The sequence below is a fragment of the Leptodactylus fuscus genome, chromosome 11 (assembly GCF_031893055.1).
Source record: "Leptodactylus fuscus isolate aLepFus1 chromosome 11, aLepFus1.hap2, whole genome shotgun sequence".
Lineage (NCBI taxonomy): Eukaryota > Metazoa > Chordata > Amphibia > Anura > Leptodactylidae > Leptodactylus > Leptodactylus fuscus.
This window is the reverse complement of record NC_134275.1, coordinates 47,690,100-47,715,895: the sequence shown is the minus strand read 5'-3', so window position 1 is coordinate 47,715,895 and position 25,796 is coordinate 47,690,100. Positions and strand designations below refer to the sequence as shown.

General features: G+C 44.3%; 1 protein-coding gene across 2 annotated transcripts; it reads left to right on the top strand.

Moving 5' to 3' along the window:
• LRSAM1 (leucine rich repeat and sterile alpha motif containing 1) lies at positions 1-25,796 on the top strand. Of its 2 annotated transcripts, none has more exons than XM_075259583.1 (25): positions 1-201; positions 3,978-4,085; positions 4,639-4,695; positions 4,787-4,831; positions 4,973-5,050; positions 5,132-5,200; positions 5,343-5,427; positions 5,674-5,795; positions 6,563-6,653; positions 6,780-6,910; positions 8,860-8,889; positions 9,113-9,232; positions 9,320-9,459; positions 9,757-9,801; positions 9,992-10,062; positions 11,554-11,653; positions 13,011-13,098; positions 13,185-13,259; positions 15,633-15,713; positions 18,126-18,221; positions 18,628-18,726; positions 18,807-18,938; positions 19,049-19,121; positions 19,494-19,642; positions 22,362-25,796. In XM_075259583.1, exons 2-25 carry the CDS (start codon positions 4,011-4,013, stop codon positions 22,485-22,487), a joined length of 2,178 nt encoding a protein of 725 aa, XP_075115684.1. In that variant the 5' UTR covers positions 1-201; positions 3,978-4,010; the 3' UTR covers positions 22,488-25,796. The 2 variants fall into 2 exon arrangements, with proteins under 2 accessions (XP_075115684.1, XP_075115683.1); XM_075259582.1 differs by having other exon boundaries at positions 1-240.

Sequence of the window (25,796 nt, the reverse complement as noted above, 5' to 3'; positions counted from 1 at the left end):
AGTCTGTCATTTACTAACCTGTGAAACCTAGTCATAAGGACGTACTGGTCAAGGCAGAACTACAAGTCCCAGCATGCGGATGTGCGCCTACTGACCGCTAGAGGGAGTGCTGTTAGTGTTGTGCTACGTGGGTCACGTGACGACTAGGAACCAGGAAGCGTCAGATGGCTGCAGGGTTACAGTAAAGGAGCTGGCTGGACGGTGAGTGGTCCCGGTGTGTCCGTGTAGCGCCCCCCAGCGGTGAGTAACCGCCCTGTCACCCCTCACTGGCTTCTTATGGACTACTAGCTATACTACTAAGAATACTCTGACGTAATAGACTGTATCACAGGCCATTGGATTAGATACTCAGTTTACAGACATTATCACTCACCATAGGATTAGATACACGGCTCACAGACATTATCACACACCATAGGATTAGATACACGGCTCACAGACAGTATCACACACCATAGGATTAGATACACGGCTCACAGACAGTATCACACACCATAGGATTAGATACACGGCTCACAGACAGTATCACACACCATAGGATTAGATACTCCGCTCACAGACAATATCACACACACCATAGGATTAGATACTCAGTTTACAGACATTATCACACACCATAGGATTAGATACTATGCTCACAGACAATATCACACACACCATAGGATTAGATACTCCGCTCACAGACAATATCACACACACCATAGGATTAGATATTCAGTTTTCAGACCGTATTACATACTATAGGCTTAGATACACAGTCAACAGACAGTATCACACATGATAGGATTAGATACACAACTCAGTCAACAGTCTCACACATGATCGGATTAGATACAAAACTGAGCAGGCAGTGGGGCAACACGGTGGCTCAGTGGTTAGCACTGCAGCCTTGCAGCACTGGAGTCCTGGGTTTGTATCCCGCCGGGAACAACATCTACAAGGAGTTTGTATGTTCTCCCTGTGTTTGCGTGGATTTCCTCCCATACTCCAAAGACATACTAAAAGGAAAATAAATGTACATTGTGATCCCTATATGGGGCTCACAATCTACATAAAAAAATAAAAAGCTGAGCAGGCAGTATCATGATAGGCCTAGATAGAGACACTTATAGAAAACTCCCACTGGTATATATATATGTTCTGGGCCAAGATTAAAGGATCTATGTTTCTTCCTCTGTGACATTGACAGATTATATCAGTGTATACGTCATCCAGGCAGGGACTATATCTAGATACACCTGATAGGAATGCTGCTTATCTGCTCTCTGGTATATGTGTGACATCAGGGGTGATTGTGATCGAGTATTACCGGTATGAAAGAATCCAGAAACTGTATCACACATGATAGGATTAGTTACACAGCTCAGCAGGCAGTACCATGTATTATAGGATTAGATACATTGGCTCAGTAGACTGTATCACCCTAGATTCCGTGTGATGCTGTCCATATGAGTACATTATATCTTATTATAGCCCTTGTAATGTAGCAGAGCTGAGCAGGTTGCGTCCTGTGTATCCTGGATATTATTAGTGTGTGTGTGTGTATATATATATATATATATATATATATATATATATATATATATATATATATATCACTCAAATAACGCATCCTAGATCTGAATGAATGAAATATTCTCATTGAATAATTTGTTCTGTGCAAAGTTGAATGTCCAGGAGTTGGCAAATGCCAATAAATTTGAGTCTCATGCCGTGGCTGTCTCAGCTGTGGAATCTGCGGGAAGAAGGGGCATCTCGATTCTTTTTCTTGCTAGCGCTAAAAAAGGCGAGCAGCTCTCATTCAAGTCAATGGGAGCCTTTTTTTTGCAGGCAGATTCCACGTCAAAATCCACCCGCAAAAGACTCTGTGTGAACTAGCCCAAAATGTGCAGCAAACTGGTTTATTTAGTAAAAAAATAACAGGAAAATAAATAAACCCTTGGCAAAACAAAATGCAGCCTTAACTTCAGTTAAAAAAAAAAAAAAAAACAACCTGCTCGTCTGAGCAACTAACTAAACACTCCTGATAACATAACTATATGTGTGGTTTACTTCTAGCCACATGAACAAAACAGGAGCAATATTGTCTCACCGGACTCAGGGTTAGAGGACAGATCCACACACCTCATGTAACTGCACTGCAATGCAGGAGCTGCAGCCTATTCTGGCCCAGTAATGAGACAAGGATCTACACTTGGGCTGAGGCCTACTCAAGATCCGTCCTGGACCACACAAGTGTCAGAAACATATCTGGACTCCAGCACTCTGTCACCTTCTATGTATATTGTGTCACATTACTTATAGTGTAGTAGAGCTGAGCGGGTTGTGTCCTGTGTATCCTGTATATTATTATTGCACATATATATATATATATATATATATATATATATATACCTCGCTGTGATTCATACATTCTTGTCACATTATTATATGGTTTATGGAGCTGCACTCTATGACAAGGAGTCTGTCGCAAAAATTACAAAATCCAGTTTATTGAGACATTGTTCTTGTGATGCCTCCTGTCTGTCAAAAGCATTTTTACTAGTGTCGGGATATTGTAGCGTACCCCTGACTGTCAGTGTACAGTTCTCTTCTGTCTCTTCTTGATTACCCCTGACTGTTAGTGAGCAGTTCTCACCTGTTTCTGTTCTAGATTACCCCTGATTGTCAGTGTGTAGTTCTGCCTTGTTTTTGTCCTAGATTACTCCTTATTGTGGATCTTGTACTACTTTTCAACTCAAAAGTGATGCTAACAGGAGAAGTTACAATGTGAGAGTGGACGTGACACATTGTAACAGAGGTCCTACTTACTGTCTAGGATTTGTTTCATTTGGACCATTTATTCTATATGTATGAAATATAGAGCATGTATCTGTTGCTGTTCTCTCTGTGTTGGTGTGCAGTTCTATCCTCTCCACTGTCACTGTGTGGTCCTCTCCTCTCCTCTGTCACTGTCCAGTTCCCTACTCTCTAATGTCACTGTGCAGTCCTCTCCTCTGTTACTGTGCGGTCCTCTCTGCTGTCACTGTGCGGTTCTCTCCTCTGTCACTGTGTGGTCCTCTCTCCTCCCCTCTGTCACTGTGTGGTCCTCTCTCCTCCCCTCTGTCACTGTGCGGTCCTCTCCTCCCCTCTGTCACTATGCGGTTCTCTCCTCCCCTCTGTCACTATGCGGTTCTCTCCTCCCCTCTGTCACTATGCGGTTCTCTCCTCCCCACTGTCACTGTGCGGTTCTCTCCTCCCCACTGTCACTGTGTGGTCCTCTCTCTTCTCCTCTGTCACTGTGCGGTTCTCTTCTCCTCTGTCACTGTGCGATTCTCTCCTCCCCTCTGTCACTATACGATTCTCTCCTCCCCTCTGTCACTGTGCGGTTCTCTTCTCCCCACTGTCACTGTGCGGTCCTCTCCTCCCCTCTGTCACTATGCGATTCTCTCCTCCCCACTGTCACTGTGCGGTCCTCTCTCCTCCCCACTGTCACTGTGCGGTCCTCTCTCCTCCCCTCTGTCACTATGCGGTTCTCTCCTCCCCACTGTCACTGTGCGGTCCTCTCCTCCCCTCTGTCACTATGCGGTTCTCTCCTCCCCACTGTCACTGTGCGGTCCTCTCTCCTCCCCTCTGTCACTATGCGGTTCTCTCCTCCCCACTGTCACTGTGCGGTCCTCTCTCCTCCCCTCTGTCACTGTGCGGTCCTCTCTCCTCTCCACTGTCACTGTGCGGTCCTCTCTCCTCTCCTCTGTCACTGTGCGGTTCTCTCCTCTCCTCTGTCACTGTGCAATTCTCTCCTCTCCTTTGTCACTGTGCGGTTCTCTCCTCTGTCAGTGTACAGCCCTGTCCTCTCAGTGTGTGGTTCTCGCTCCCTCCCTCCTGTACACAGCGAGCCCTCTGATTGCAGCTGCTGTCAGGGAGTGGTCCGGTAGTATCTGGAGTTGTCAGGCTGTCAGTCCTCTGGAGGATTGAGCGCTGCATGTCTTCTCTTACAGCTGGCCGGTTGTCGGAGGATTGTGCTGCCAGATATGATGCCTCTTTTCTTCAGGAAGCAGAAGCAGAGCGGGGAGGCGAGAAAACGGCTGGAATATCAGATGTGTCTGGTAAGTGGAGTCGCTGCTCTATTATCTGAGGGAATGTGAGCTGATGCCAGGCAGTGACCTCACACACAACTTCTCTATGTGGAGCCACCCTATACAGGAGTGTTGCACTGAGAAGCTCGTCCTCCATCACTGACCATCAGCTCCAGGTCAGGGGAGTCCCTCAGATTTCCATCACAGTCATAGATCTTATTTTTAACCCCAGGTCCAGGCCGCTCCTCTGTTATTATGTGCTCTGGCAGTGATTCAGCAGAGCTGGTGCAGCATCTGAATCATGGCCAATATTGGTGTCATTTATTTTTGTTGACGTCTTTTTAAAATGTTTAACTCTATCTGTACAAACAAATGACTGTATACTATACCCATAGACAAGATCAGTCACATCAGTCGCTTTAAGATTCTTTTCCTTTAAGGCAGAGCTGAGTTTGTACTATCATGGTATGTGAAATGCAGAAGGAACAGATAGGGATAAGTTCAGCGCTGCAACATAAGGCAATGTCTCTTTATTTTTGAGTGCAAGCTCTGAGAATCAGAAACAGTTGTCCTTTGTTTCCAGGCCAAGGAAGCCGGAGCAGATGACATCCTGGATATCTCAAAATGTGAATTATCAGAGGTAATACTTCTATCTATCTATGTATCTACCTACGTACCTACCTACCTGTCTATTTAACAATCTCCATCGTCTCGCTGTCTCTTATGTTCAGGTTCCTGATGCTGCTTTGTCTACCTGTCGGGTCCTACAGAAGAAGGTCAGTAATGGATCCTACTGTCCCTGGACTATGTTATATGGGGGTGAAAGCAGGACACAGACTTATAGTAGGAGACATTGTGTTACCAGCAGTACAGAGTGTTTCAGGGAAGGCCTTCTAAGCCTAGGTCTCTCCTTACAGGTGTTGATTCTTCACAGCAATTTTTTAACTCAGTTGGTCCCCAAGTCCTGCCATATATTAGACTTATGCACCTTGAAGGTAAGTCCTCGCGACCCCCTATATATATAGATCACCTACCCCCAGATATGATTGAACCCGACCCGATTCCTCTTTTCTCAGGTTCTTGATCTCCACGACAATCAGATCTCATCTCTCCCTGCAGACATCGGCCAGCTGAGGTCCCTGCGGGTAAGTGATCCCAACATGAGGGACCCTGATGTGAAGTTTTATTGGGAGTGATAGAACCTACAGACTGTAAGGGGGGCTATACATTTGGAGCAGAACTTGGTACTGTAAAGTGCAGTCTCCTTTCTGTTTTATCATCCATAAGGTGCTGAACGTGGAGCGGAACGTCTTGCGTTCCCTCCCGGACTCCATTGGGGACTTGGTCCAGCTCCAGACCTTGAATGTGAATGGTAAGAACCATAGATTCTGTTTGCTGTCAGTGAATGGGAACATCTTTGCCTCCACTGAGACGCCCAGACGCATCCTGCTCACACAGCTGCACCCCTCGAGTCAAGTGCTCCATCCCTGCAGCTGTGTTGCCAGCAGACAAGTTGGGAGTCCATTCACTGATAGAAAGCAGATAATGGAAGATAAGTGGCGCTGGGCAGCCCCTTATCTACTTCTGTCTGACATGTCTGTATTATTTGCCTTACCAGGGAATAAGCTGAAACTGCTCCCACCTACGGTTGGCGGTCTGCGCTGCCTGCGTACATTGAACATCAGCGAAAATAGACTGACTGAGCTGCCCCCGGCTCTGGCCAATGTTCGCACATTAGAGGTAATGGATAAATCATATACAGTAATATACTGCATATCAGACTGGTCCTCGTAAATGGTGACTTAGGGTAGGTCACTAATATGTGATCAGTGGGGGTGTCCGATACTCATCAGCTGGTTGGAGTGACTGCAACATTCGGGGAATACAGTGCATAGTGGTTGTGCTTGGTATTGCAACTCAGCCCCAATCACTTGGAATAGGACTGAGCTGCTGCTGTACCGTGTGACCAATGGTACAGCAGCAGTAGCAAGCCCGTGGGCATTGGACCCCCACTGATCATGTATTCATGACCTATCTTAAGGACAGGTCATCAATATATAAGTCTTGGAAAATCTTTTTAAAGGAGTTGTCTGAGGAATATGGGAGGGAGGTTCTTCTATTTTGAACCCCCATAACAGAAGCATGAAAACTAAGTGATCTGGAAACAACACTTTGCAAGCAGCAATGCAGCCATATTGGTTGTCATTCAGCTTTCCCAAAATCAGACAAGACAGCAGGATAGGATGACTTAAAGGGAGTGTACAGGAAGAGAAAAATATGGCTGATTTCTTCAAAGAACAACACCACACCTACATCTACAGGTTGTATTTGATATTGCAGCTCAGACTCTTTTACATTAATAGGAATTATAGCACCAGGTAGTACCTATGGACAGGTGTGGTGCTGTTTTTGGAATAAAGCAGCCATATTGTTCTCAACATGGACAACCCTTCTAGTCACCTATTATTCTTCCTGTATAATCATGGCATCTCCCCCTTTCTTCTTAGACCCTGACTCTGGACGCTTCGACCATGGTCTTTCCTCCAGCTTCGGTGTGCAGCGAGGGGACCGAAGCAATCCAACAGTTTCTGTGCAAAGGTAGCTATAATTCTGGGGAGTCTTTTGGTTGGTTGTTTCGGCAGCGTGCAATTGTCTCACAGCAGCCACTGTGTGTCCTGCCACCCTCATGGTTCACCGCCATTATCCAATTTTCTTCCCCCTCAGATCTTGGCATTGAATACTGCCCACCCTCCCAGTACTTGCTCTCTGTCTTGGAGAACAACACCTGCGATGCTGAGACCGACACAGTCGATGGCGCTCTTCTCTTGTCTATGAAAGAAGAAACTGAATGGCAGGTTGGTATTAATTATGCAATGGATTCAGCAAAGCGCTGTCATTGTGAACAGAGATAAGGATCCTCTTTCTGTTTATGGGGAGAGAAGGCAATTTCATCACGACATCCTAGTGCTGTCAATAGAATATACACTGAGTGGCCAAAAGTCATGGGAAGGTACCAGATGCACCGTTAATAGTGGGTCGCCCCTCCGCGAGCCCCGATAACTGCAGCAAGACAACGAGGCATGAACTCCGCAAGGTGTTGGAAGAGTTCTGGAGGGATATTGATCCACGCAGTCTACACTGTAGCCCACAAATGGTCCTGTGTAGTTGGCGCTTTTTCCATGGAGTGGACACTGGTATCCACAGCATCCCATAAATGCTCTATGGGGTTGAGGTCAGGCAAGCGGGCAGGCCAATCGAGGGTCGTGAGGTCACTGGTGTGTTCATTAAGGGAGTCCCGATGACATCTTGCATTGTCCTGTTGGTACACAGCATCCCCATCAGGGAACTCCAACACCAGAAAGGTGTGCAGATGGTCTACCATAAGATGCACGTATTGAGCACTGGTCCTTGATCCCCACACCTGGACAATGGGACCCAATTGTAACCATGTGAACACGGCCTAGACCATAATGGAGCCACTTCCCGTCTGGACACGTCCCTGTTGGCATGCAGGATCCATGGCTTCATAGGCCATACGCCACACTCTCACACGTCCATCGGCTCTGTACCACTGGAACAGTGATTCATCAGACCATGCCTCATGCTGCCATTGTCCCATGGTTCATTGACGATGGTCGCGGGCCCATGCCAGTCTTCGAGCTCTGTGTTGCGGCGTCAGCAAAGGGTGTCAACTGTTGAAGCCTATGCGGTGCAGTTCTCGGCGTACCCCACATTCAGTGCCCCACATTCAAATTGGCGGCGATTTGACCCACAGTATTCCGTTGAGAGCCCTGTACGACTCTGCGGAGATATCAGGACGTCAATTTATCGAACACTCGTGGCCGACGGGTGCGCCAGTTTATGCGGCTGACAACGTTGTCTCTTCGATATTGCAGGTCCACCCCAAATACTGTTGACCTTGGAAACCCAAACTCCTTGGTAATCTCCAAAATGCTATACCCCTTGTGTCTTGCTCCGATTATCATCCACGTTCAAAGTCACTTAACTCGCGACGTGCTGCCATGTTCATGAGACACCTGTCTGCATCAGACTGCTCAGATATCCTGGCAACACTAGCGCCATAGGCTACATCATGTCACACTGTTTGAGCGTCATATCCGACACTGGGACATGCCTTCCCATGACTTTTGGCCACTGAGTTTAAGTGCTGTATACGCTACCTCTGTACTATGAGCTTGCAGAGTTGAAGAATCCATGGCAGCCCGATTAGTACAATATAGGTAATGTAAACCTGGACCTGTAGTGTGTAGAACAGTGATTCCCAACTGGAGTGCCATGGAAACTTGCCAGGACTGCAGCAACACTTTGTAGGGAAGGTGGCCGCATGTCTTTATTTCACTATATCCGTGTAACAGAGAATTGAATGCAATGGTAAAACAAGAAGCTTTTATCCTCTTGCTCCACCATTCAGGTAGCTGTTAGTGATGTCTTCTGCTCAATGTGATGCCCCAGGGGAGCAGGGCTAGGTAGGTTTTATTGTTTTATTAGTATAGTTACTTTGTGGAGGCCACTGGGGAAAGCATTATATATACTATGGGGGCACTAGTGAGAGCATTGTAAAATGTGGGGGCCACTGGGGAGCATTATACTGCCTCTTTTGGCCACTGGGGAGCATCATACTGCCTCTAGGGGCTACTCGGGAGCATCATACTGCCTCTAGGGGCTACTCGGGAGCATCATGCTGCATCAGGCCCACCGTTTCAATTAGTAGTACCAATTGATTATGGAATTGCAGGGAATGAAGAGGTAATACACTTATAATTACATCATATTTGTCTTGCAGAACAAGTTTTCCGAATATGAGAAGAGGAAGGTGAGTCTGGCGCAGAAAAGAAGCTGTATCAATGGCAAAATTTAGAAATTTTAAAACATTTTTTAACCCCTTTCTGCCCTATATTGTAATTATGCGTCATAGTTGTCCCTTGTAACTGTGCGGGCACAGGAGCTGCAGCCAAGCTATGACCTGCACACCCGGCCACAATGGTAGGTGATATTGGAAATCCATTATGTATTTTTTCCTCTCCCCTCCCCCCCAGGAACAGAAAATGTTAGAAAAACTGGATTTTGAGCGACGTCTGGACCTGGGACAGAGAGAACACGCTCAGTTTTTACAGAACAACTCTCAGAAGACGGAGTTCCTACAGACAGTGAAAGAGGTGAGAGTCTGTGACCAGGGCCATGGAAGCAGGTGGGTGGCTCTTCTGGTGTAGATAGATCCGAAGCTTCACTTTCTGTTTGCACAGGAACAATCCCGGCTGGAGAAGGGTTTGATGGCGCATCATCGGCAGCTGCAGAACGACCGACAGAAGCTGCAGGATCAGCTCAAACAGATGGAGAAGGGGATCTCGTACCGGATCTCAAATCTGCTGGAGGACAACCGCAGGTAAGACTTAGTACACACCAGTGACATATATCATTTGTGTCCCCTGCTGATCATGAAAATGAGCTCACCTAGCCTCCACCTCTTCGCATAGAGTAAACAACCACGTGTCTTTAGGCGAAGCCGATTCGTACATTTACCCTGCAGCGCCCTCTAGTGGAGAAATGGAATATTACATTCTTTCCGCTACTGAGTATGGAGAGACGAATCTGCATGAGTGTTAGTACATAAGGGCAATTTGCTGCTGTGAGCAGTGTTGTATTCACACTAGATTCTGTCCATCTTCTCATTAATCTGCAGGCAGAAGCAGAGCGCGTCCATCCTGAAATCCCTGGAGGATGAGAGGTGGGGGCTGCGGATAAACATATTACGTAAATGCTTACCTTCCTTATTCTCTGACATGGACGGACCTGTCCTGCAGCTTTGGGATATCTTTTTGTCTCCAACTTTCTATATTCTATCTATCTATCTAACTATCTGTGTGTCTCTTATGATAAGGCTCCATTGCACGTAGTGAACGTCTTCTGCTTTACAGGATTAAAATGGAGCACCTTATGGCAATTACCCAGGAGGAGGCTGAAAATCTACGCCGTAAAGAAGTAGCCTGTAAGTACTGCACCTATCTCCACCTGTGGTAAGACAATATGACTACATGATGGCGTTCAGGTGCAACGGAAAGCTGCATCATACACCTTAGAGTAGCAATAAGGGTGACCGTATTTGCAACCATTTTCTCTGAGTCTGAATAGAGTTCTCAGAAAGTGATGAGGATGAATTAGAAGACTTGCTACTTAACCTCTTCCCGCCGTGGGCATTCTTCGATTTTCATTTTCTTTTTTCATCCCCCGCCTTCCTTCCAAACCCAATAACGTTTTTATTTTTCCACTCTGAGCCATATGAGGTCTTAATGTTTGCACAACAAATTTTTCTTCATGATACCATTAATTATTCTGTACAATGTACTAAGAAGCTGGAAAAAAATGGGGTGGGTTTGAAGGGTGAATTTGTTCGACTTTCTTACGGGCTTCGTTTTTACAGCATTCACTGTGTAGCCAAAATGACATGTCACCTGTATTCTATGTTTCGGTATGATTCCGAGGATACCAAGTTTATATGGTTTTATTTACATTTTAACCCCTTAAAAAAATCCAAAATTGTGCCAAAAATTATTTTTTCTAAAAGTCACCATATTCTGACACCTGTAACTTTTTTATACTTCCGTGTACAGGGATGCATAGGGAGTCTTTTTTGCGCGACCAGGTGTATTTTTTATCCATGACATTTTGGTGAATTTTTATTCCTTTGATCACTTTTTTTCAAATTGTTATCAGAGGTAAAAGAGTGAAAGTTTAGCACTTTTGACTCCCCCCCCCCCACACACACACACACACACACTACAACGTTAACCATATGGGAAAAATATTTTTATAGATTTGTAGACCGGGCATTTTTAGACACAGGGATACCTAATGTATATGTGTTTCACAGTATTTAAGTACTTTTATATGTGTTCTAGGGAAAGGAGAATGATTTTAATTTTTTTTACTTTTTTATATTTTATTTTTTTTGTATTTGTTAGACCCCCTAGGGGTCTTGAACCCCAAGGGGTCTGATAACAAATGAAATGCCTTACAATGCTAATGCATTGCAAAAATACGGAAGTTCTATTGCAGACTACATAGAGTAGCCTGCAATAGGACGTATTCAATGACAGGCCGGAGAGCCTTCACAAGGCTCCTGGCTATCATAGCAATGGGAAGCCAGATATGGAGAGGGGTTAATACCCGAGATCAGTGCAGGCACTGATCGTAGGCATTAGCGCTGGGTGTCTGCTGTATATACAGGAGACATCCGGGGCTTATGGCGGCCGCCATACTTAAACGCCAGGCATCCGCTGTACCAGTACAGTGGATGTCAGAAAGAGGTTAAAGGGGCATACTAATGTCTGTCTGTGTTGCTGCTGAAGTAGCCTATGGGCCCTTAAGCATATGGGCATGGTTGCAGATGCGATGCAACCCCGTATAGCTCCTGTTTGCACTACAACTTGCTCTAAACATTTACACAATACTGTACAGATACTTTCCTCTCTCTCTCCAGCTGCAATGCAGCAGATGTTGGCAGAAAGTTGCAAGAACAAGCTGCTGCAGATGGCCTACGAGTCCCGGCGCCAAGAGATGGTTTATCAGACCTACTCCAGGTGAGATGGAAAAATACAGCACAGACCAGAGCAAGACCCCAGAACTTTCAATGATTGTGCAGGGGCCTGCCATAAGTCACCTAGTAACCAGCGAGCTGTTAGTGTCTGCTAATGATTATACTGTGAGCTGGAAACGGGGATTATCCATCAATTATCTCCTATCTCTGCACAGTGCGTCACTCAGACGACCCCACCTTTGTCCATGACTCTGGCTCATATTGCAGTTTAGCCTCCTATTAGTGAATACAAGCTGCAATACCAGGCAGAAATTGTAGATTAGAGTGGCACTGTTTCAGATTGAAAACTGTATACCCTAAAAGTTTTTATTTGCTTCTTAAAAGCACAATATAGAAAGTTTCTAAATAGTCTCCAGTAAATATACCTTATCATTTTTTTGCTGCACATTCTGTGTAACTCCTTCACCAAGCTGACTGTTCTGCTTATTCTGGCATAGATCTTACAGCATGCTGCTCCTGGCTATGTTCTCTCTTTGCTCTCCATTCTGTCACTGATAGGGCGCATACCCACTTAGTTACATGTGGCCCAAAACCGGCCCACCTGTGGCCTCCAGTTAATATTTGATCTTTTTTGGGGGGTGTGGGGGGCAGAAAAGTATATGTCCATCTTTAAGATCTTGTTTGCTTCCTGAAGTCAAAGTTAAGCAACTTTATTAATAGTCTTCATTAAATATGCTGCCATTTTGTGGCTGCACAGTCTGTGCAACTCCTTCACTTAGCTGACTGTCCTGCTACTTCATAGATCTTACAGCATGCCGTTTCAGACTATGACCTCTCTCAGCTCCCCCTTTTCTTTCTTTCAGAGTTAGGCTCCATTCCCACGGAGTAACGCGCCGTGCATTCAGACACGTATACAAGTGTCAGAGTGTGAGCGTTCAAAACAGATGCCATTCATTTCAATGTGTGTCGGCTCACACGCGCTACACATTGAAATCAATGGGAAGCTTTTTAACCCATTGATTTCAATGTGTAGCGCGTGTGAGCCGGCACACATCGAAATGAATGGCATCTGTTGTGAGCGCTCACACTCTGACATATATATACGTGTCTGAATGCATGGCGTGTTACTCTGTGGGAACGGAGCCTTTTAGGTTGCATGAGGCAGAAACCCCGCCCACCTGTGCCTACCAATCATCACACAATTATATCGTGTAATCGCACAATCATTGGAGACGGAGTTTCAGCCGCATGTGGCGACCTCTACGTGACCATTCACCTTTATAGATAGCAGCTACAATGGCCACCAAAGGCACCTAGTGGAGTCCCTTGGGGTTCCATCATGGCGTTCGCTATTTTTACAGGTAATTTTGTTTTGACGCGCGGGTTTCCTCTGTTCACAGCATGGCTGAAATGGATAGCAAAATTCAGAAGATCCAGTCCTGGCAGCAGATGGATCAGAACAAAGCCATCAGAGCGATCCTACAGGAGGTACGGAATACGCCTCGCGGGCACCCACAACTCCTGTACTGCACAGGGCAGCCCATGCCTAACTATGTTAACTCTTTCTCTTCCAGTCAGAAATCCAGAAGGCTGCCTTCGAGGCCCTGCAGCTGAAGAAGGATCTGATGCATAGGCAGATACGAGAACAGGTGGGTGTACATAGAAGGCGAGTACGCTGGAGAAGAGGGGCAATTTCAGGGATTTACCTCTAGGTTAGTGAGAGAAGCCATTTTTTTTGGACTGGACCAACAATTCCGTCTGTATTCTGAAACTGGATGTTGCTCCCACTTAAAAAATGGCTCCAAACTTCTCAACAAGTTTGTGAAAACAATACTTAATAAAGTCCCACCCTCCCCCAATTCGAGATTGGGGTGCATGTTCCAAAATTGTAAATCTTGTGACCCTCTGAATTTAATATATAAGACGTAGTTACTGCTCCAGAGGCTGTGCTCCTCCCCTTCATTGCCGACATTTTAGCATGTTGTTTTGCTCTCTTCCTCCACCTGGCTTTGCTATTTTTCGTTTTACTCGCAACATCTGAAATGAGGAAAATTAGGAGAATCTCCATATACATTCAGTGTAATATATACCCAGTGCGGAAGTGAGACACACCATATACAAGTCTATAGTGTCATTTTTGACTGCTAGGTTAATATGCTTGCTTGACTTCTGTGGACGGAGATCAGCGGCTACTAGTCACCTCGCCACTGCTGGTCTCCGGGAAGCAGAACTTTTTTCCTAAGATCTTATCACTGTGGGACAGTTCATATAAGATCCCCATCAATATAAGATGTTGGCAATTTCTGACATCTGCTTGATGTTCAAAGCAAATTGTATCCTGAATAAACAAGCTTTAGATTCCAGACTGATACCCCCCCAAAAAAAAAAAAACTATGGACGGCGACTATCCTGCATTAACCCTCTGTGTGAAGCCGTCGTTCTATGGAGGCTTTTTAGAAGCCTCTATGCACCAAAAATGTAGGAAATTGCTTAACTAGCAATCCCATAAGTTTACTTTTAGCTATATTGGGCTCCCTTTCAGATTTCTGCCTTCCCTGCTGCTCCTTTTTCTTAGGATACTTCCAGTATATTCTGCAGATGTTACTTAAAGAGGACATTTGTCCACTTTACAGCCATTAGTAGCCGTCCCTCCACGGATTTCGGCACAGTTAGAATTCTTTCTCTAGCCTCCGCCATTCCCGTGCAATCAGTGCTGTTTGTTTTGGTGCCTGATTTGGTAACTAGACTCCCTAATCTTGAGTGCGTTATGTTAGGCAGGGACAGAACAAGGGGCATGACTCAGAGATCTGACATGGTCTACCTCTGATTGAAGCTCTAAGTCACCGTCCCAAGGCAACTCCTTCCTTACACCACCGTCTTGCCATTAGAGAGTCTACTTAACCTACCAAAACTACCAGCACTGTTTGCTCATGAACGGTGTGGGCTAGAGAAAAAAATAGCAACTGCATCAGGACCAGTGTTAAGCGCTTCAGTTGATGGAGATACTGAAAAGTCCTCTTCACACAGTTAAAGGGGTTGACCATAAAAGTAGTAATGTTCTGTCACTCAGTGCAATTCAAGTGCCCAGAAAGGCTTATCACAGCTGTATAATAGTAGACAAAGATTCTAGCATTCAAAGTAGCTTCCATAACATATCCAAATTTTATTTCACCCACAAAAGAAAAACGTTTTGGTCCCTGCCAGGACCAAAGCGTTTTTCTTTTTTGTATGAAATAAAAATTGAATGTGTTTTGGAAGCCATTTTGAATGCCAGAATCTTTGTCTATAGTTAAAGGGGTTGTCAATGATTAGAAAAACATGGCTGCTTCCTTCCAATAACAGCACCACACCTGTCCATAGGTTGCATGGGCTATTGAAGTCCAGATCCATTGAAGTGAATAGGCTGAGCTGCAATACTGCACACAACCTATTAGCAGGTGTGGCACTGTTTGTAGAATAAAGCAGCCATGTTTTTCCACTTTTTTTTTTTTTTACATAGCACTACATTGGAGTAGACAACCTTTAGCATTCCAGCTGTTTTGGAACTACAACTCCCAGCATCTCTCTCTTTGGAAGTTCCATAGAAGTCAATGGAACATACTGAGAGTTCTAGTTTTATAGTGGAGCTATTTGATAGACTGGCAGCTATGTGCCTCACTAGTTTACGCAGCCTTCCCCTCCACAGCGCCACCCACTGGGCTGGGAACTTCAGCACAGCTCTGCACAAGTAAATTAGAATGCACAGTTGAGTGGCTAGGAGGCGCTACTGTGCAGGGGAAACAATAATGGGGCATAAAGCTATGGCGTATCTACACTATACAGTGCCATGTGATGAGAATGCCGTACCTAGATGCATGCAGTATCTAACGTAATGCACTGATGGGAGTTAACCCCTAAGTTGTTGCAGGGGTCATCCAAACCCTTCCTCCCCCCCCCATCCCCAAGGCTTTGCTGCGTGCGCACGATGGCTCTTGATAGCAAGATCTGTTTACCCGAACCCTGCTGTCTCATCTTCTGTCTAGATTTTATTAATAGAGGCTGAGTTAATGCAACTGACTCAGCTGGAGGTAAAGAGGCAAGAACTGGAAACGGAGGAACTCCAGGTATGTGGTTACCCCAGGGTCTCAGAATCAAATCCCCCAAAGCTTCTTTTATGTTTAATTTTTGCAAACCTCGACCTCATGAGCAGATCGGGTGATGGGAGGGTTCTCCAATTATTGCTACCCCCATAAGGACTGCGCCCGGTGGTGTGATAGTACTGTAGGTGGAAGTCACTAGAATCGGGACCATCTTGTGGGTTCTAACATTAAATTCATCAGAAAATTGGGATTTTCCGGTGTGAGATAATCGGTGCCTCGTGTTTCGCTGACTGTTGCTTCAGATAACAATATGGCTGCCTGTGCCACGTTGGAGTCTTTTGTCTAATCTTGCGTAGTTACTTCTTGGTCTTTAGTCTGTCTTGTCCGTTTGTCAGTCTTGTTCTTGCCAGAGTTTTGCCATCACTAACAATTGGGCGTCCTGTGTCTTGTCTCTTTGTGGTCGGACTACATAGAGTTAATAAAATGTATATAATTATAGTAAAATATATATATAAAGTTTAGAAAAATAATAATCCAGCTTATAATAACTTGAAAGTTCAAAAAGTTGCTTCACCTAAAAATAATGCAATAGCAGTCGTCAACCATGAGAATATAGGTTAGGTTTCACAGCTCTGCCCATTATTTCTAGCTCCACAGGGTAGCTACAGATCTCATGAAAGAAGCTTCGGATCTAATATCATGTTGTGCGTGGACAATCCCTGTCCATATGTATTAAGGGATCACCCTGTGCGCAGCTCTATGGGCACAGTGAGAGCTGGTAAAAAAACACCAAAGTGTTATATGATTATTCATTACCTGGATGGCCTCATGTAATACCGCAGGTGTATTGCCTTGTAGGTGACAGACCCCCCCTTGCAAAAACAGCTATTCCATACAGATCCTGAGTTACCTCCTGTATTATACTCCAGAGCTGTACTCACAAATTTTGCTGGTTCAGTCACTGTGTACATACATTACAATACATTACATTACTTATCCTGTACTGATCCTGAGTTACATCCTGTATTATACGCCAGAGCTGCACTCACTATTCTGCTGGTGCAGTCACTGTGTACATACATTACATTACTTCTCCTGTACTGATACTGAGTTACATCCTGTATTATACTCCAGAGCTGCGCTCACTATTCTGCTGGTGTAGTCACTGTGTACATACATTACTTATCCTGTACTGATACTGAGTTACATCCTGTATTATACTCCAGAGCTGCACTCACTATTCTGCTGGTGTAGTCACTGTGTACATACATTACATTACTTATCCTGTACTGATCCTGAGTTACATCCTGTATTATACTCCAGAGCTGCGCTCACTATTCTGCTGGAGCAGTCACTGTGTACATACTTTACATTACTTATACTGTACTGATCCTGAGTTACATCCTGTATTATACTCCAGAGCTGCGCTCACTATTCTGCTGGTGTAGTCACTGTGTACATACATTACATTACTTATCCTGTACTGATACTGAGTTACATCCTGTATTATACTCCAGAGCTGCACTCACTATTCTGCTGCTACAGTCACTGTGTACATACATTACATTACTTATCCTGTACTGATCCTGTTACATCCTGTATTATACTCCAGAGTTACGCTCGATATTCTGGACTGAATACAGATGAGACTATGTTGTTATAAATCTTGTGTCCTACTTTTATGTTTCTTAAATGTCTTTAGATTTTTGTTCTTCTTTAATAACTTCTTGTCTTCTTGTATTTTTGATGTTTTATTGCTATGTGTCGATAGTTAAATAAATCCAGATCACGTCCTAATATTATTCCTATATAGTGGTGAGCAGATCTTTGTATACTCTCTTCTTGATGGTTCCTTATTATATATTTAAAGGGCCAGCATCTCCTCTTTTTCTAAAAAAAAAAAAAATTCACATAATTCCAAAGTTATTAACATTTGGTCTTCATTGGCTATTGTACAGGATGGCTCTGTGCCATGGTTATCTATGGAAAAGACCTCACCTGTGTATGGTAAACACTGGTACTGCAGGTTACAGTTTTCTGTCGCCTTTTAGGTAATCCTTTCTCTCACCACTATATGCCCCTATGTGTGATTGATCTGTTTTTTTTTGTAGGGTAACTAGGTATATTTTTAGCATGGGTTTCCAAGCACATGTTTTTGCAGTCCTGACCTGGCTCCAGATACACAGTCCAGATCACAACTAGTCACGTCTTAGATAATTTCTCATTTCATAAGCTTTTTGGGTTTTTTTGCACCATTGCTTCCTTCCAGCATCTCACCCCCATTCATGGATCATGCTTGCCCCAATACCCCTCCACCATGAGCAATGTTTAGACAATTGGGTTAGGAATCTGTGGCTACAGATCCTCAAAACCACGACAGCTCCTCTTCCCATGCTGAATTTCCTCCTCTTTTTGACTATGTTTTTGTTGCACCAGAGTTTGATAGCAGAGCAACGCCGGGCTCTAAGTGACCTCCTGCAGCAACTTCTTAAGGACAAGAAACAAAGAGAAGAGGAGCTGTTGGCCGTACTGGTAAGTTCTTGTTTCCTCCAAGTCCAGAGGGTAGTTCACTTTAGAACTATCTGTTTTTGCTAGACGGCCCCTCGAAGATTGTCTAGTCATAGGTTGCTCCACTACTGAAACCTCGAGTGAACGACTGTGGTCTACTGGGTAACCTGTGTTCAGTTTCTCTGCAGCACCATATGAGGTATTGCACTGTTCCCATTGAAACCAGTGTAGTGTGTAGAGGATCTGAAATGCCTATGCATGGCACAGAGTAACCATTTTCAGGTTTCCAGTCAAGGACGCCTCTACTCATAGCATCTTGGAAAATGGGCTTTCCAAACCAGACAAGCCCCTGATCATGACATAGAACTATACTACACTTTGTGGCCACTCAAGTCAAGTCACTAATGGGATATCTTCAATGTGTATCCAGATGGAAATGGACGCAAAGAGCGAGGCCAGGCAAGAGAACTATTGGTTGATCCAGTACCAGAGGCTTCTGAACCAGAAACCTCTATCGCTCAGGCTCCAGGTAGGTTCTAGGTCGCTCTTTAATCTGTCGACAACTCCTTGATCTTCACCGGAATTCACGGTCTTGTATTGGTTTCTTAGGAAGAGGGGCTGGAACAAGAACTGGTGGACCTTCTCAAGGAGCTTTCTGCAGACAAGTATTTGCCTATATTTGCTCATCATAGGTTCTGTCTGGAGATGCTGGAGAAGATGACACCTGCTGATCTTAAGAAGGTAATGTCCAAAGGGTTAATGGTACAAGATCCAGGTGATTTACCATGGCCAAGGAAGAGTTTTGGTGGATTCTCTATGGGGTTGTATTGCTCATCTGTCTCTCGTTGCAGATTGGTGTTGAGGAGGTCGGCTTGCAGATATCCATTATTGAGAAGGCAGCAGAAATTCTGAGACTCAGGAGAGGTAATTTATATGTGCAATTCTGTGTAAAAGTATGCAATGCGTAGTGCAGGTACTGTGGGGGTGGAGCATGACATGGATTTAACAAAGAAAAACTCAGTACATTAGGTTGGCCCAGAAAGTTTTGTCCTTAGATAGCCTTGGTAGTTATGATATATAAAGGATTTGTGAAGTAAGATTTGAGACCCCACCCCTTTATTGCCAGAGCCACTATGAAGACCCATCACATCTCTAGCCATGCCAACTGGCTCCAGGGAGGAAATACAACCTATGGATCACTTGGCACCTTCTATACACTGATGACTTATGATCTTTTCTCCTATATACTGTTGTAATGTGAAATATAGTGTTGAAATGTGAATGTTTTTCACCTAGAAACAGAATTGCCGAAATCTATGGATGAACTGAAACCCTCAGAGATGGAACCCAGCGCTCCTGCAGCGAGCCAGCCCAGCCCAACCACACCTACAACACCTGATGTGGTTAACAGGATCTCTGAGTGTGTGGTGTGCATGGAGCTAGAGGTGAGATATAGCCTGTATAAGGTAGCAAGACAAGGGGGTGTCACCTCCTGTCTTCTTAGGTTATGACATCACGTATATTGATCACATGGACATGTTTCAGCTCACTACCAAGTAGAAAGGATTGTGGCCAAAAGATTAATAATACCATTGATTAATATAAAAAATATAAATTTATGAAATAATGCATATAAAATACGCATTAATCATTTTATATTAAAATCATGACACAGCAGGGCAGATGGAAATATGCCAGATGACATACAGAGAACATCAGAGACAAACGTTCAAAGGGGCAAGATATTAATAATCAATACACAAAAATAATAGTAATCACAGAAAGGTATACATATACGGCCCTATTGTGGCGTCACGGGAGTAGCACTGCGCCGGCAATGTCATAGATGTGCTGGTCACATGACCACATAGATGCAGGCCAGTCACGTGAGGCCAGCGCATCAAGGGAACGCACAGCACCTCTGATTTTTAGGTAGGTATGAATGAGTGGAGTAAGAACATGTGTGAATGAAGATGGGACACAACATTGAAGCGAAAACATAAAAAAAATCTGTGAAAAACATGGACAACCAAATATATAAATAGTGACAATACAAAAAAAAGAATTAAAATGTGAATAAGACAAAGCGTCAGCTAGGACAGTAATTCAATACTGATCGTGTTATACATAATAATACGGTACAAAGAGGTCCAACGTAAAAAAAAAAATAAAAAAATACCTAAATCAACAAGTGGAAACAGATATAGAGAATAATAAATATGAAAAATAAAAGCATAAAAAATACATGAAAGATAAATGATGGAAAATAAAAAGCCAAGTCGAAGTCGACGTGAAGATAATCAGTGAGTTAGAAATTTCAATATCCAAATACGTGTTCCATCAGCTCAGACACACAAAAATAAATCCAAATAAATAAATAGCAAACCTCAATAGAAGAGAGTAACAAAAAACAATTAAACGACACCAAAGGATCAAGCAAAGGACAACACATAAACGAAAGGCCACAAATACTGCCATGTAAAAACAATAACATATGTCATAGTACAAAAAAGAATGGAAACTACCGTATATACTCGAGTATAAGCCGACCTGAATATAAGCTGAGACCCCTAATTTTACCACAAAAACTGGGAAAACTTATTGACTCGAGTATAAGCCGAGGGGGGAAATCCACCATTGCAGATAAAAAGTCTGGTCATGTGCATTGCAGCTTAGTAACTCCATGGGGATCATAGTAATAGCAGTTAACCCCATCATGTCCCTCACATTAACCCCCCCTGTGTGCCTCACATAAGGGTTACTGAGATGTGAGACATATGGAGGTAATAATTAGGTATCTTCATAATTAAGGTCCTTCATTAGTACCCTCATGTGTCTCAAGTATTAGTAACCCTTATATGGGGCACACAGGGGTTAATAGGAGGGACATGATGGGGTTAACTGCTATTAATGTGAGGCACATGGAGTTACTGAAATTAAATTAATAACCCCAAATGCCTGACATTAATAGGCAGAGTAACTAAAGGAAGGTCCCTGTGTGTGTCACGTTACTGTAGCTTCCTCTCCTCCATACAACAGACATCTTCTATAAGACACAATGAATCCTGGTCACTCATCTGCAGGGTAGATGCTAAATCCTAGTGTGCTACAGGACCTCTGATGACGTCATGACCATGTGATCGGACTCGTGTGGGCGGAGCTACTAGGATTTAGACTCAACCTTATCTACAGATGTTACATACCAGTGGCTACAGGACCTTTGATGACATCACAGTCACGTGACCTCATGACAAGCCAATCACAGAGCAGTAGCACTAAAGGACCTCCCCCTTCCAGGTCCTTCCAGTTTTCTGTGCTCCGTGGACACTGACTTGTGTATAAGCCGAGGAGAGCTTTATTAGCATGAAAAATGTGATGAAAAAGTCGGCTTATACTCAAGTATATACGGTAACTGCTTTGTTTAAACCGAAAGGGGACGCTGTATTAAGGGTGACTATCCATCTAGTTTCCGTACGCGGGAGGCTTTTCTTTAAATCCCCACCTCGTGACCCCAAACTTACATGGTCAATGCCAGACACATTAAAACCCTTTGGCTTACAATTGTGACATTCTTTGAAGTGTTTAGGAATAGGTTGTAGCCTTATAACGCAAGAGCAGAAATCGCTACTGAAATTTTACTAATGTGTTCAGAAATCTGGACCTTAAGAGCCTTTGTTGTCATGTCCATATACAGTATATGAGACCACATGGACAGGTGGCATGATATATAACGGCTGTTGAATTACATGCTGCAGCTCAGTCCCATTCAAATGAAAGAGGCTGTGCTGCAATACCAAGCACAACCACTATACCATATATGGCGCCATACTTGGTAAGTAGTGAAAGAGGTCACAATAATCAATATCCTAGTCCTGGACAATTTGTTGTAGTCACGGCCTCTAGTGTGGCATAGTATACATAGAGAATGCTTATCATGGTAGTAGGGGTCTGCCTTTGAAGGTGTAATGGGTTAGAAGTGTAACCAATAGAGGGCGACTGAGTAGCATCACAAAAGCAGATTGAACACCATATCGTTATAGTATCTGTAAACCATGAGTTTGGGTGGGTGAGCTTTCATGCATGCTAGTGAAGGCTGAGCTGGCAGCTCCCATGAAGGGTCACTATAACAACTCTGTCCTTTTTTATTTATTTATTTATTTTTAGGCCCAATCAATATTCCTCCCCTGCGGCCACGTTTGTTGCTGCATCAACTGTGGAGACGCCCTCCAGACATGTCCCTTGTGCCGCAGAGACATCAGCCAGCGTATTCGAATCTACCAGAGCACTTAAGAACAAGAGGCGACATCTGCCATTCTCCTGAAGGCCATTAAATGAAGGAACAAAATATTGGACTGTTATTTCATCTGCAGTATAGATTAGGGCCGAGTCCAACCCCTTGTGTAGTCTAGTCTGCTCTCCTTGTCTGCCCCCTGTGGATAGTCACGGTATTACAGGGTCTAGTCAGATGGTGATGCTCGCTTCTTGTATATTCCTCCACTTCCCATGTGGCTTTATATAGTGACACTGAGTGTCTCAGGTGTAAAGGTTGTGCTTTCAGGTCATTTGCGCTCCCTCTACACCCTGCTGGATGCGCCCTGGGATGAGATATCAGCAGGATGTGAGAACACTAAAGCCATTTCTATGTCTCTTGTCTGTTTGTAAATGTCTGTGTACCATAGATTAATTTATTCCATTATATGGTGGTGTGGAATACGTCCGGGCCATCTGTAGCTCTTGACGGACTTTTTATGAGCTCTTGGTTATATGTTAGCCTTTGTACTACTACTCGTATCATGCTCTGCTGTATATATGAAAGATGCCATGTTGGTTGGGAGACCCTCTTCCTCCGCATGTGTTACCATGACTGTTTGGGCCTCCCAGCCCCAATATCAGAGGTTCTCCTCATTCCCTATAGATAGAAACGTGAAAAAAACAAAATTGTGCAAAGAAGCTGTGACTATTTATGTTGTGTTCCCTCCTGTCACTATAATCGCTATGCTGCTGCGGTGAAAACGCATCAAAGCTGTTAGGTGTGCCCTATGGGTATGGGTCACCAGACAGATCACTTGGATACCTAAATAAGAAGCTAGTGGGCGCTATTGTGTCAGAAAGCAAGTGCCATCTGTCTCTGCAGATTGTCCTGAAGGGAGTCATGTGCCCGAACCTATGGCTCCTATGCATGAAAGGCGCCAGTCACATAACTTTTCATAGCCAATTACTTGAGTCAGAGGTGCGTAAACCGAAAAAACATTGGAATCCCCATTTGTGCAGGCAGGTAGGGGGTTGTCCCCAGCCCATCTATGAAAGCCCACAGGACCTCTCACAAGTTTTGGGAGAGATTTATGAAGACTGGCGTATTCAATGCCAGTCTTCATATCTCCTGTGCCGGCAAAGAATGATTTACACCTCTCAGTCGCACCCTCCACCAGCCCGTAGCTGCCATAGATTTCAGGCAATGTTTGCACCAGTAAACTGACGTAAATGATAATAAATTTAGTCCCCCAACCACACCATATACCCGTCCATGAAAGTGGTGTGGATGGTGCAAAACTGAAAAAAAAAGGCGAAAATTTTTGCACAAAAAAAATAAGTAAGTTTTTATTGCCTTTTAGGGCAGAGAACGACTTGTCCTAATAATTCTGCCCCCGTGACTTTGGGGGATGTTTACATAAGTATCGAGGGAGGTATTTGGTCTGGTCCCACGGCCATACTTGTTCAGCTCTGGGAGTATACAAGGCCTCTGTGAGGCCCGGTGTATCCACAGGCAAAATGGAGGCCTAGTGAATGTGTAGGAGACCTGAGACAGACCATGCTGCGGGACTGGAGGGGAATAATCTGCAGCCTGCACTGTAGTAATTCTTTAATTTGCCTCCATCTCCAGACATTCCTTATTACACCCCAATGCACTGAAACCATTAGGCCGCAGACACCGGTAACCCATAGCAGCCAATTAGAGTGCAGCTCTGAGCAGTATAGAAGCTACAAGCTGATAGGGGCAACACGGTGGCTCAGTGGTTAGCACTGCAGCCTTGCAGTGCTGGAGTCCTGGGTTTGAATCCCACCAGGAACAAAATCTGCAAGGAGTTTGTATGTTCTCCCCGTATTTGCATGGATTTCCTCCCATTCTACAAAGACATACTGATAGGGAAAGAAAAATGTACATTGTGATCCCTATATGGGGCTCACAATCTACATTTAAAAAAAAAAAAAAGCTACATACTGAGGCCTGATTGGTTGTTATGGGTTACCAGCCTTTGAGGCCTAATGTCCATGCTATGACTGCACGCCGGTCTCCTTCCGCATCCCTTTAACCCTTTAATGGCCGAGGCGTATTCGGTGTTATCTTCATCAGTTTTTTTGTTTTGTTTTTTTTATATATATATCTTCAGTATTTTTATACATATTGTAAATGTGTCTGTTTTTAGGGCTACTGCAGACAAGAATGATGCATGTCTTCAGTCCTATAGGGCTTCCTGCAATGTAATTACCTGGGGGGTGGGGGGTTTACTTGTGCTTTAACCTGTGCTGTACTTTTCCATATTTGATCGGCCGCAAAATCTAGATATGACATAAGTGGATTGTGCGGCTAATTCACTGCCGCCATGTGTGAATTTCGCCTGATACGGAAACTACTAGGTTAAGTCCCAGTGAATTATACGTTACCCATTGCAACCAATCAGAAGCTGTTCTGAACATGAAAGCAGCAACCTGAATAGCTGCTATAGGGTCTGGTCGCTGAGAACCCCCAGTGATCACGAGAAGTCCCCCCTCTATGTGAATGGAGCTGTGGCATGCATGCGTAGGGGACTTAGCGCCCCATGATCTCGTGAACGATGTGGCCCCCAGCTATAACCTGGTTAGTTTGGGTCATAAGACTTACCAGCCATGGCACACTCATGTGTAACAGGACTCTGGCCCCCTCCAGGACAGCAGGCAAATTATTGACCGCATGGTTAAACTGTGCAGGAACAAATGAGGAGGGTCTGTCAGGTGAGGGGGCATTCTGGGAGATTTTTGACCCCTAACTTTGCTTTGTTATGTAAAATGGTGTAAATGGGACATCGCATTATCAGCTAGTAACCGTTCACCTGAGACGTTCCTCTAAAGGTGACTTATCCCATACCCAAAATCATGAGCAATAAGATTTGTCATAGTCTTTCTGTAAAACTTTTGAGACCCTGCTGATCACAACAATCGAGGGGTCCTATGTCCCCCACTTGAATGGAGCATTAGCGTTTGTTCTTTACTTCCACTCCATTTACATGGGGTACATAGGACCCCCATTCTCATAATCAATGGGACCCCAGAACTTGTGTACCAGCAGAGGGTTAATCACCATATTTCTTGTGCATTATCAATCCCTTCTGTATTTCGTCCTCCCAGAGATATTACATTGATGCCGTATATTCCCCAACATGTCACTGTCCCTATACCTAGAACGGTCTTCATGGATGTTGATCATATGTTGTGACCTGTATCAAGTCTGTGTGCCATTTTGCTCTGTACACTGTGATGTACCCCTCACCCCATAGTGTGGGGAAGTCCCCGACTCTACACCAAGACCTGTCCTTAAAATAAAAAGTGCCTTTGCATGGAGAA